This window comes from Rutilus rutilus (genome assembly GCF_951802725.1).
Source record: "Rutilus rutilus genome assembly, chromosome: 15".
NCBI classification, from domain to species: domain Eukaryota; kingdom Metazoa; phylum Chordata; class Actinopteri; order Cypriniformes; family Leuciscidae; genus Rutilus; species Rutilus rutilus.
In genome coordinates, this window is record NC_140220.1 from 36,540,606 (window position 1) to 36,553,404 (window position 12,799).

Genomic DNA, 12,799 nt, shown 5'->3' on the forward strand with positions numbered 1-12,799 from the left:
AGCAACTTCATGTGCAATTACAAATATATTTAAATACATGACATACAGGTTTCAATAGAAATGACATTAAAGTATATTTAAGCTTACCACAAATGCATGTCAGTACTTTAACCAGATTTCAAAGACAATAGAAGTAATTATGAAATTATATATAAAGAGTCAAAAAGCACTAAAAGTTCAGCTAATGTCAAATTTAAACTATAATGCATTTCCATTTAGATGCATTACAAACTATACATTAAATTTGCAATTGAGTATATTGTTTTAAAGTGCGTTGTTTTCGTAATAAGTACTGTCTTTTAAAAGTATGCTTAAGCTGGTGTTGATGTGTCAGACTGAGGACTGCTTCAGTTCAGCTGAGTGTGTGTTCTCCGTGCCCACCTGCAGCCAGAGCTTGTTGTTGACCGCGTCCCGGACTGTGGCGATGCACTGGAACGTGGCGTTCTGTCCGGCATTCACCTCCACGTCCCCCAAACGCAGGAAGTGAGGGGATTTATCTGCAACGAAGGACAAGACAGCAAAGCATGACATTACAGTTCTCAAATACCGGAATACTAAACCAGTGCTGAACACTCCCAACACAGGCAATACATACAGATGTACACACAGCGTTTAACACACACAGATGTACACACAGCGTTTAACACACTGATGGTTACAGGTGAAATGAATGGTCTATTTTTGGGGTGATGCGGTAAGGTGGTTGAAGGTTTGAGGTAGGGGTGGGCGATGTGACCGTAATCTTATATCACAATATGAATCATTTTATTTCTCGATAGTGATATATCACAATATAGTTATTTTTACTTTAAATAAAGTTTTGATGATATAAACATTTAATTGAAATTTCATAAATCTCATCACCAGTTTCAAAATCACATAAAATAGTAATACTAGCCCAAATTGCAGATGTAAAAAATAAATAAAAATTTTCCTTCTCAACCATTTACATTAATTTGGTTCAGTAAACGACTTTGAGAATCGCTGTTGAAAGTAGATCAAACCGAGCCCCAAAACACACTTCTACAAGTAGTGAGGGGCGTGCCCATTCATGAGGGGGGAGGGGCCTGTTGTGCATAGCGTGTTTGTGAATTTGAGGGCGGAGCAATCAAGATATGGGTATGATCCACTTTGGTAGGGGTGTTTGTTTTGGTGCTTACTGCACCTTTAAGACATAAACAACTGTGTTTATGAGAATACTCGCAAAGATGGGCATTTTGACATAAGTGTGTGTATTCGTGTGTATTTCTAGGTTCAGTACTGACACTCTGTATGAGCAGCGGCTTTATGTGTGCGTGTTTCAGGTGTGTGCGCTCAAAAACAGCGCACACATTTACCGATTTGAGTCCTCTTTTGCTTCTTGTTGCGCTTGAACAGTTTAAAATCACTTGTTTTTAAACCGCAAGGCTTTGAGACGGCACAGGACAGTAACATCACGTCAGTGTAACCGCGATAGAGACGATAGTCCAAAATCTCTACCAGTTAATCGTGTCTCCCGGTATATGGACTATCCCTAGTTTGAGGCGGCTGAATTATCACCATTGTGTCCTCCATCAAGACTCTTTACCTGAGATCATGTGTACTGTAAGACACTCTGGATAGGACAGTCTGAGTATTGACATGATTCTTCTGTAACAGTAGTTTGCCACAGGAAGGAAATGACTGTAACGGTTCTGGAAGTATATATCCGTACTCATTTTTTCCCAGTTGATTTCAGATAATTCTCCAATAATGAGTTGCGATCCATGAACCAAAAGCCTAGAGCAGCATCAGGTGTCTCTGAAAGAGGAATCACCTGTGGATTCGTCCTCTCTGACAGTCTTTCATCTGCGCTCTCTTTAGTCCCCCGTGTCCATTACGCAGGTGTGTATCCATCCATCCATCCATCCATCCATCCATCCACACATCCGTTCATCCATCCATCCATCCATCCATCCATCCATCCATCCATCCACCCATTCATCCATCCATCCATCCATCTATCCATCCATCCATCCGTTCATCCACACATCCATCCATCCGTTCATCCATCCATCCATCCACCCATCCATTCATCCATCCATCCATCCACCCATTCATTCATCCATCCATCCATCCATCCATCCATCCATCCATCCATCCGTTCATCCACACATCCATCCATCCGTTCATCCATCCATCCATCCATTCATCCATCCATTCATCCACCCATCCACCCATCCATCCATCCACACATCCATTCATTCATCCATCCATCCATCCATCCATCCATTCATCCACACATTCATCCATTCATCCACACATCCATCCATTCATCCACACATTCATCCATCCACACATCCATCCATTCATTCACACATCCATCCATTCATCCACACATCCATCCATCCAGCCAGTATCTATATCCGAGTGCTAAAAGTTGACCAAATTTACCATAGGTCATAGAGAAGGTGGAAAATGGTCATAAAAACAGTTTTTGGTGCAATCAATCATTCCTGGCATTATAAATTAAATTCAGGAGACAAATATACTGTATGAAAGATCAGATTTATATCTATACATTTTCAACATACCAATTTGTATAGACATAAGTAACTACCGAATGCAGAGTATTTCATTATTTCTGTACTGACGTAGGGTGAGAGGAGATCTAGCGTGTGTGTTGATCTGGTACGAGCAGCGGATCTTTGCTAGGTGACGGGCTGGACTGTAGCTGTGCCAAATGAGCTGAAACAGCTTTGGGAACAGAAAGCATCACATTCACTAGAGTGCCTTAAAGAAAATGCTCTTTTAGCACCGCAAACATCCTCCATGCAACAAACCTCCTTCATCTCCCTCTCATCCTGCATCGTTTTAATAAGATGTCACTCGTGATCAGCGGGAAGCTTTATTAGCAGCGTTCAGAGGGAATATAATCCATGTTGGAGTGGCAGTAATCCCTGTGCTCCCATGGACTTGCCGTTAATTGGGAATACCTGTTATATTATCATGGCTAAGCTCTGATCCCAGCGGATGCGACTGACAGACGCGTAAGACTAGTGCTAACCTGGAGAGATGATGGCAAAATATTAATCACTTAAAATGATATGTACATTGCTGACATTTGGAGTGCTGAAGTGTGGTGCGTGTGTGTCTGCTGATGTGTGTCACTTGACCCCTAAACGCTGCATGTTAAGAGCAGCACTTGGCGTGCAATAAGGGCTAATTATATATCAGACAAACTTCAGTGCTCAGAGGATCTGCTCCAGCTCCATCTCTGTGTTTGTGCTCATGCGTCCTCTCTGATCATTTATTGATCGCGCTGCTCTTTACTGCTGATAAACACCCATAAACACACTTCCCACTGCCGACGTGATGGTCACGTGACCTGAAAATATTTCACTTTTAAACATTGATCAAAAGATTATTTCATATTGAGACTCAAAATGAAATCTGTGTCTGTATCCCTGGCCCCATCTCACTACCATTCACAAGTTTAGGGTTGGGAAGATTTTTTATTGTTTTTGAAAGTAGTCTCTTCTGCTCACCAAAGCTGCATTTATTTGATCACAAATACAGTAAAAACAGGGAAATGTTATTCCAGTTTATTTTTATATGTCATTTTGACACGAATACATATTAATAAATGACATTTTGATGTTTGAAAGTCTCTAGGTTTTGATATAAATGCAGATATAAATGTAATTTAAAAAAATATTATAGATTTGCAAATATTGCACCTGTCAATGCAGAACGAAATATTCTGTAGCCTATTTTGCCGTCAATACTGCCGATGTTGTCTTTGCTGCTATATATTTATGTTTAACATGAAGTATAGGCCTTCCACAACTCTCTCCCCATATGTCGAATATATCACCAATAGCCGCTTTCCGACCGGAGGAACCTTTTCACAGTTCCTAGAACTATTGGCTAAAGTACCCGTATGTTCCTGTGGTGCGAACACGCCGACTAGGAACGACTTTAGCTCTAGGAACTCCATTTGTAGGAACTAATTTAGCTCCTACTTCAGAGTAGGGTCTAAACCAGCACTATAGGAACTACCTGTGACGTTAGAGTACGCTGATGACCGAACGCACGCAAAACACCAGCACCCGCCATTTTTAAAACAGCTATAATGTAAACACACAAATTATAGCCTATATATTTACTCCAGAAACTAGATACAAACATGGAAAACAGTGATAGATGGGCCTCTAAACCTTTATGCTTTTTTCTAACTTTTTTTTTCATATACTGTGTACTTTCTATAACAATTCTATCTAATAGCATGTTAAACAGTACTGTTAGACAGATCGCTAACTAATGAACACAGAGAATGCGAGCATTGTTTGCTCTGGCATTCTCAGCGGCGTCAAAATAAAGGTCCGTCGCTCCGTCAAAATAAAAGTTGCCGTGCTTGCGTCACTCCCTTACCCCTCCTACCAGTTCCTATGGCCACTTGGCCAGTGCGAACGCAAACAGCAAAACCGAGTTTGGGGGAGAGTAGGTCATAGAACTGTTTAGAAGTGGACAGTTCCTATAACTAAGTTCCTGTAACTACTTGGTCGGAAAGCGGCTATTGAGGCTTGTCATATGTCACCTAGCAGCAGCAGCGCCGCGTCAGGCACGTTTCTGGTGTGCAAAGACTTAGAAAACGCCACGCAACAGAAACGCCACGCTCACGCCACGCAGCCAGTGTGTCGCCGGCCTTAGAGTATTACATATGGATGACCATGGATATTGATTTCATGGGGTCTTTAAAATACTGTCCCAGTGTAGTAAGAGGAGTCAGTTATAAGACAGCTATAGTTTGACTTCCTGAAGCGTGTGATTTTTAGGAAATTACAGCTGCTTTAAATAATAGGGGTGCAGGGTTTGAACGTTCTTACCAGTCTAGACTTCTAGACCTCACACACACACACACACACACACACACGTGCTGTTTCTGCTGACTCACCGCACGGGTAACTGAGCACCTGGATGTCATCGACGGCAATGAAACCTCGTCTGCCGTTCGTCACCTCCGCCTCGAAAATCACCTGCACAGAGAAAAGTGTCTTTTAGATGAGCTGCCATTCACTCCATACAGCTGAATCAATCAATGAACCAATGAATGAACCAAACCCTAACCCTATAAAAAACTGCTCTTGCAAATAAAATAATATTAATGAAATAAAAGGCAACTTAAGTGCACTTTTAAGAGTGCTTCTTTTTAACAAATGTAATCTGTTAAAACATCTCTGAGATGAAATGACCCATGTGTTAGAAAACTCGTCCTGGGTTGATAATCTGCTGTTAATCTACAGCATCCAACAGCATTATCTCTCCTCTATTCTCCCCGTCCTCTGTGTCTCTGGACTCGTTCTCCTGAGCTCTATACAGCTGTCAGATAGTCCCTGTTTATATACAACGAAGCACCAAATCTCATTCTGTTAATCTCCAAAGACAAAACAGCTTTTCCCAAAACAGTTGCTCGCTTCCGGGAGTGAAATCTTCCTGAGCAAGCAGCCACAGGCGGACAGTGAAAAGCCTGTGAATGGCGAGGTCAGTCTTAGGTTTCATTATTGAACTGAAGAACTGAAGCGACTGAATGTTGAATTCGCTCAGTATTCTGCCTCGACGTGAAGGTCTGGCTTTTGTACAGCGCTTTCCCAGTGAACCTTTAATGTCCTGCCATGGCGTCAAGATCGCAGCGATGGAGCCTGGAGCGCTAAGCCTGCGATCTGAAAGTGACCCGTCCGTATCAGGCCAGGACAGAGGAGAAGCCGTTTCAATTAGAGCGAGGCCATCTGCAGTCTGAGCCAGGGAATACTGATAGACATTTTCTTCTAGCTCTTTAAACTGATCTCTCTTAAAATGCCTCTGACATTTCCAAAGCAAATCTCAGGGCCGCTCTTGGTCAGTAATGCTTATGAGCCGATTATGATGTAAATCTTCAAAAGTGTTCTGGCTGAATGCCGTTATCTCTCTCTCTCTCTCTCTCTCTCGCGCTCGCTCTCTTGCTCAAGTTAATCCTACGGGATTCGCTCGTACAGTAATTCTGCTGATCAGCCATCGTATGCAGAATCTCGTCACAATCCTGCACCAATGTTTCCATTCAGAGTTGGAGTATGGCATAAAACACTTGCAGTGTTTCCATCCCATGTGTTCACTTCCTGGGAAACTATCAGCAAAATATCAGTACTAAAAAAAGAAGTTGTTGCGATCGGGGAAGAAACTGTGACAATAAACGCTGTCATGTTGAATGCTGGTGTTTGTGAACACAATCATGTGAGACGCTTCTGGAGGGAATTAAACCAAATCATTCTCATGACAGACTTTGACTCCGGCGTTTCAGAGCCACCAAACCAACATTAGAGATGCTGAGATGCGATTGGTCCGCTGGATAGTCCAGTTATCCAATCACAGCCTCTGCTGAGGGAAAGTCACCTGAGTTTGTCGTTGCACATCGAGGGATATATTCGGTAAATGTGTTTCCATCATAGATTATGTGCATGTCTTCTTATCGGATAAAACAATTGTCTGCCTCAATTAAGTGCATTCGGGGTTTTTAGAATTTTTGTGCATCATCTTTGCGTTTCCATTCATTGCTTTTTATGCGATATTCCAAAATGCACATAAAAATATGAAACATAGCTATTGTTTAGGGGCGTCACAATACACTTTCCGTTCCATTCAAACACATGCGAATGCATCAGTCCGCAAACGCAAGCTCGTGTTTGGTGAACTCTGACCTGCGAATTCACAGCACGTGAAGACATGTGACCAGAAGAAGACTGATTCGTCACTGCGTGACCTCTTGCCTGAATTGAAAGAATACATATTTTTGCAGTAAAGTCGAGTAGATTTCTACATTTTGAATGTGCTATTTGCTATCGTTTGATGGATCTGTCTGCTTTATCTGACCAGTGCTGTGCTGATACTACATCTGGCCAGTTTTAGCCTTTGAGTACCGAAACATTGAATAAATGAATGAATAAATGAATGAATGAATGAATGAATGAATGAACGAATGAATGAACGAACAATCCATCCATTTTGAATTAATAGATTAATTAATAGACTGATATAAATAATCTCTGAAACAATCAATAACTGTTGACCATCAACATATTATCATGCCCGCTTTACTCTACATTGGCAATATCCAGCTAATGCAATATTTGATGCGGCATTTTGTGAGTGGAGGAAAAAAAAAAATCTTTTCAGTGCAGAAATTTCCATCACTTTCAAGTTTTTACTGATTCTTCCAGGCTTGAAAATCTTACATTTTATTCCCAGATTCCCTGACATTTCCAAGTTTGTGAGCGGTCATCAGAGAGGATGATTGAAAGACTCAACAGAGTCTCAGCTGAGGAAAAGGCTTTGGCAAGAGTGAAAATTGCAGAAATGAGAAAAGAGGGAAAGATCAGAGGATAAAAAAAATGAGGTGAGAAAGAAGAGAGCAGGACAGAGGGGGGCTGGGTGACATCCTGCACTCCAGCAATTATCCCATCAGAGCCGGACAAAAGCGGCTCTGAACTAGAGATGCGCACGACTAGACATCTTCAACACTGTCAGCGGTTTCAAAACTCCTCCTGAACGACCAGTCCATTTAAAGAGCCCTGAATAATGAGGCTGCGTGTGAATGCTAAGGCAAAACTGAAACCAATTTGGTCACCATACACACACACACACACACACGTATAAAAAAAATATATATAATATATATATATATATATATATATATATAATTATTATAAATATTATTATTTTATTTTTATGCCTTCATTAGTTCACTTTAGGTGCACATATTCCATGTAGACTCTAAATTCGTGGTTCTCAACGGGGGCGTTCAGAGAACAACGGGGGCGTTGGAAGCAAGATTTTTGAAAGGGGGGTGTTCAGGTGTCAATGGAGGGCGTTCACGAGTTTAAATATATAATGCAGATTTTTGTTCATTTACTTTTGTTCATTTTAAGCATTTAGTAATTTATTTGTTATAAACACTTTAAGTGGGCTATTTAAAAAGTGTTAGGACTATGTATATGTTAAATTATGTTGTAAAACATATGCGCAGAGTGTGATGTCATAGTATGTGTGCACGCGTCTATGGTGCGCGTGAAAGAATACGTCAGCAGCGCTAAAAACAAAACAAACAAAAAAAAAGACAAGATTAAACATGTTTAATCAGGGACCTGGATATTGGGACCCGTTCAGGGACCTGGATATTGGATAGGGGGCGCTGGCCCAAAAAAGGGCCACTGCTCTAAATGAACACAGGGCCACATAAACAGGCTGATGAAGCCCGTCACACCGCAGGATCCTGCTATCACTGCTTGACATCACGTCAACTCCACACAAACACACACGTGTGTGTGAAACCTGCACATATGCAGACTGATGCACTCGCGCATTAACACACACAGGTGGGAAACACTGGGAGAAAGAAGACACATTCAGACCTGCCCATGAGAGCGTGTAGGAGTTTGATTTGCTCTTTGTGTGTTTGTTTGCTTTTCTTTCTCTATTCATTCGGAACAAGAACATGTGAAACTTCTATCATCGCCAAAAATGATTAGTCAAATAACCTTAAAGGGATAGTTCACCCAAAAATGAAAATTCTGTCATCATTTACTCACCCTCAAGTTGTTCCAAACCTGTATGAGTTTCTTTGTTCTGCTGAACACAAAGGAAGATATTTGGAAGAACGTTTGTAATCAACAGATCTCGGTCCCCATTGACTACCATAGTAGGAAAAATATATACTATGGTAGTCAATGGGGACCGAGATCTGTTTGGTTACAAACATTCTTCCAAATATCTTCCTTTGTGTTCAGCAGAACAAAGAAACTCATACAGGTTTGGAACAACTTGAGGGTGAGTAAACAATGATAGAATTTTCATTGTTGGGTGAACTATCCCTTTAAAGTGATAATGACGATCCGCTGTATGAGGACAGACGTGCAGAAACGGATAAATGAAGCTATTAGGAAAGGAAATGAAGAGTGTTATGTCTGAATTCTACTTTTGATGTGGAATCTGTGGTTTTCAGGTTAAATGGGATGAATATGAACCAGAGACGCTCATGCTGACTCACACAGGGTCAAACTGCTTTAAAGTTGAATATAACAACTTTAATGATGATGTTTTATTTAGACTTTTCTTCAAATGTGAAGATTTTATATCTAAACAAATCTAAATTGTATGAGTGAATTAAGTGTAATATTGAAAGATGAGGTCTTGTAATAAGACAGGTTTATTCTAACCATATTTGTTCATCACCTGGTGCTTCATCCTCAGAAAACACGAGGCCTTAAAACATGTCTAGACGATAATCTGACAGAGACCTATTCCCCTTTACTGAGTGTGTGTGTGTGTGTGTTTTAAGGGTTGGAGTGATGTCTGCAGATAGTGATGTGTGTGTGTGTGTGTGTGTGTGTGTGTGTGTGTGTGTGTGTGTGTGTGTGTGTGTGTGTGTGTGTGTGTGTGTGTGTGCGTGTGTGTTTGCCCTATTGTGGTAATGTTGACAGCAGATCGGTCTGGATGAGGAAGCCTGCAGCTTTGTTGTCAATCAGAACCTCATTGTAAGAATATACACACACACACACATCACTATCTGCAGACTATCACTCCACCCTTAAAACACACATGCACATGTGCGCACACACACACACACACACACACACACACACACACACACACACACACACACACACACACACACACACACACACACACACACACACACACACAACATCACTATCTGCAGACATCACTCCAACCCTTAAAACACACACGCACATGCATGCACGCACAAACACACACACACACACACAACACTATCTGCAGACATCACCAACCCTTAAAGGGGTCATGAATTTAGATATCAAATTTTCCTTGAGCTTTTTACATATAAGAGGTCATCCTCTTTAGGATGCTAACCTGCTAGGTTTTCAAGAGAGTTCCACATGTAATGCTGGCTATTTCATATGCAAAAGTGTCAGCCAATCACAGCAGTGGGTGTTTACACTGAAGTCTCACAGCAGCCAATTGCAGCACTGGGCATTTACACTGAAGTCTCACAGCCAATCACAGCACTGGGCGTTTACACTGAAGTCCCACAGCCGCCAATCACAGCACTGGACGTTTACACTGAAGTCTCACAGCCAATCACAGCACTGGGCATTTACACTGAAGTCTCACAGCCAATCACAGCAGTGGGAATTTACACTGAAGTCTCACAGCCAATCACAGCACTGGGCGTTTACACTGAAGTCTCACAGCCAATCACAGCAGTGGGCGTTTACACTGAAGTCTCACAGCCAATCACAGCACTGGGCGTTTACACTGAAGTCTCACACAGACACGTCGCTTAAAACAGAGCGTTCAAATCAGAGGATAAAATCATTGTAGGAAAAGCCCATTTATTTCTAAATTTATGAAAGTTTTTGATGTAAAAATCATACTAACATTATAAATGCACCTCAGGAAACATTATAAAATAATAAAACAATGCAGTTCATGACCCCTTTAAAACACACGCATACACACACACACACACACACATCACTATCTGCAAAAATCAATTTTTTTTAAATATTAAAAAAGAGTCTAAGCAAAGCACTTGCTGCATACACACACACTGCATTCTACATAAATACTGCAAATTTGACAGTGTTTACATTCTGAGCAGTGATAAAACTCTGAGCAGTGATTCTGAGGGTTTGTGTTTGGACTGCATCATGTCTAAACATCCATTACACACACAATCATCCATCATGTTTCTATTGAACACATAAATGACTCTTCAGAGCATTAAATTATGAAACATTGATTACATCTGAAGCCCTGCATGTACCACAATCAATATCGCTTAAGGCTGATGACTCACAACACACACACACACACAAACACACAAACACACAGAAACACTCTCAGACCGAAGATGAGGAACATTATGACGAGAGAGAGAGAGAGAGAGAGAGAGAGAGAGAGAGAGAGAGAGAGGCAGCTCTCATTTTCTTGTTTTCCCTCAGGAAAGAAAGACTCGGGTTGACAGACAGCATCACGCCACCTACATGATGACTGTGTCTCTGCATGTGTGAATGTATTCAGTCCAAACAAGAGTGTTTTAGAGAGCTTGTGGTTGTTAAGATGTTCAGGCTGGTTGCTATGGTGTCTCTGGGTGGTTGCTAAGGTTTGTGTATATGGTTCCTAAATCTGCGGGAGTTGTTCACGTTTTCTGGTGTAGCAGATGAAAATCTGATCTCTCAGTAAAGTAGCAGCACACGACTGCAGGATGACACACACACACACACACACACACACACACACACACTCAACTTTAAGACTGTTAAGAGGTTTCAGCATATCACTATTCGCACTAATACTAGTGATAATTAACTAAACTCGGCATGACTTGTAAGTTGTGCTGATCTTTTCTTCTTTATTGTGTCGTATATATCTGAGTGAAACGCTTCAGGAACAAGAACAAATGTGGGCGGGGCTTGATTGTGTCTGTGGGGAATTGATTGGACGGTTGTGGTTTGCTATTGGTGAATCTCGTGTGATTGACAGGTTGCCCCGCCCTCGTCATCAGAGAGGAGAAGAGATGCTGCAGGAGGAACTTATTCTGATTCAAGATCAGGAACATGAATTTAAAACAATAATGATGTTCACTAATAAATCCTTTAGTAATAAACTGCAATATTCCATGAAAATTTAGATTTCACGGTGACTTTAAAAAGCACCAATTACAGCACAACTAAATACAACCTTTGATTTTAATAATGTACCAGTAAATGTTGAAATTAACATTAGCTAAGATTAATAAATGCTGCAGAAGTATTGTTCATTCTTAGCTCATGTTAACTAATGAACCTTATTGTAAAGTGTTGCCGAAAAACTGCAATTCAGATACACACATATAAAAAACACACACGTATGCACACTTTCCTCTTCCTGTTGGCATCATTTCACCAGATATTGAGCTCTGAGCTCTCATCTCTTCACCTGTCAAGAACACACACACACACAGACACACACACACACACACACACATTTGCATTGGCAGTGGTGATCATTACCACAGCTCTCTGAGTAAACAATGAGAGCAAGGAAAAATCCTTATTGATGCCAATGTGATGCGTGGGGTGCGTTTTTTTTTATTTTATATTTTATTTATTTCTGTCAGCGAGCGAAGAGCGAGATGTCCTTCATCATTTGGAGAGACGCGTGCCGAAATGTTGTTTTCCCGCGGAATAGACGTCCTCCATCCCAGCCGCTCCGCGTGCCAACACTCCGGCCCATTAGGGGCAATATATCCCACTCCCCGCGCAGCAGATCCATCAGCCCGGGACGGGGCGATGCTTCATCTCTCAGTTTAGATTGTAATCTGTCATTTCTCGCTCTCTGAGCTTATGGAGATCACCCTGAAGCCGAGTCTCTTCAACACAAGACAGACCTTCAATCTCTCTGATCAATGCCGGAGGAGAAGATAGTGATCCGTCTGAAGACCAAGAGTTACAGCTTCGGCAGAAGAAGACTCTCAGTGTCTTTTAAAATGTTACATGAGAAGTTGTTTACACTGTTTGTTATCATAGTTGCACTTTATTTTACAGTACGTGTACTTACAGTGAACTGGATAATATAAGGTTATTACATGGGTTAAGGTCATGTTTAGAGGTAGGTTCAGCGTTATTACCCAGTTATTAATAAGTACATGTACACGGGGGAACATAATGGGCTACCATTATCATTAAAGGGACAGTTCACCCAAAAATAAAAATTCTGTTCTCATTTACTCACCCTCAAGTTGATCCAAACCTGTTCTGTATTATTTATTTTTATCTTATGGAAG

At 41.2% G+C, this 12,799-nt stretch overlaps 1 protein-coding gene across 25 annotated transcripts in view; it reads right to left on the bottom strand.

Moving 5' to 3' along the window:
* ptprk (protein tyrosine phosphatase receptor type K) overlaps positions 1-12,799 on the bottom strand; it is a 182,438-nt gene that overhangs the window by 91,477 nt on the left and 78,162 nt on the right. For all 25 annotated transcript variants that reach the window (XR_014629946.1, XR_014629947.1, XM_084432118.1 and 22 more), the window contains 2 exons: positions 4,916-4,997; positions 382-497 (listed from right to left, as the gene is read on the bottom strand). Coding sequence is in view for 23 of the 25 variants with exons in the window: in XM_084432118.1 (XP_084288244.1) it covers positions 382-497; positions 4,916-4,997 (198 nt within the window). In the remaining 2 variants the exon portion in view is untranslated. The remainder of the gene's footprint in view (positions 1-381; positions 498-4,915; positions 4,998-12,799) is intronic.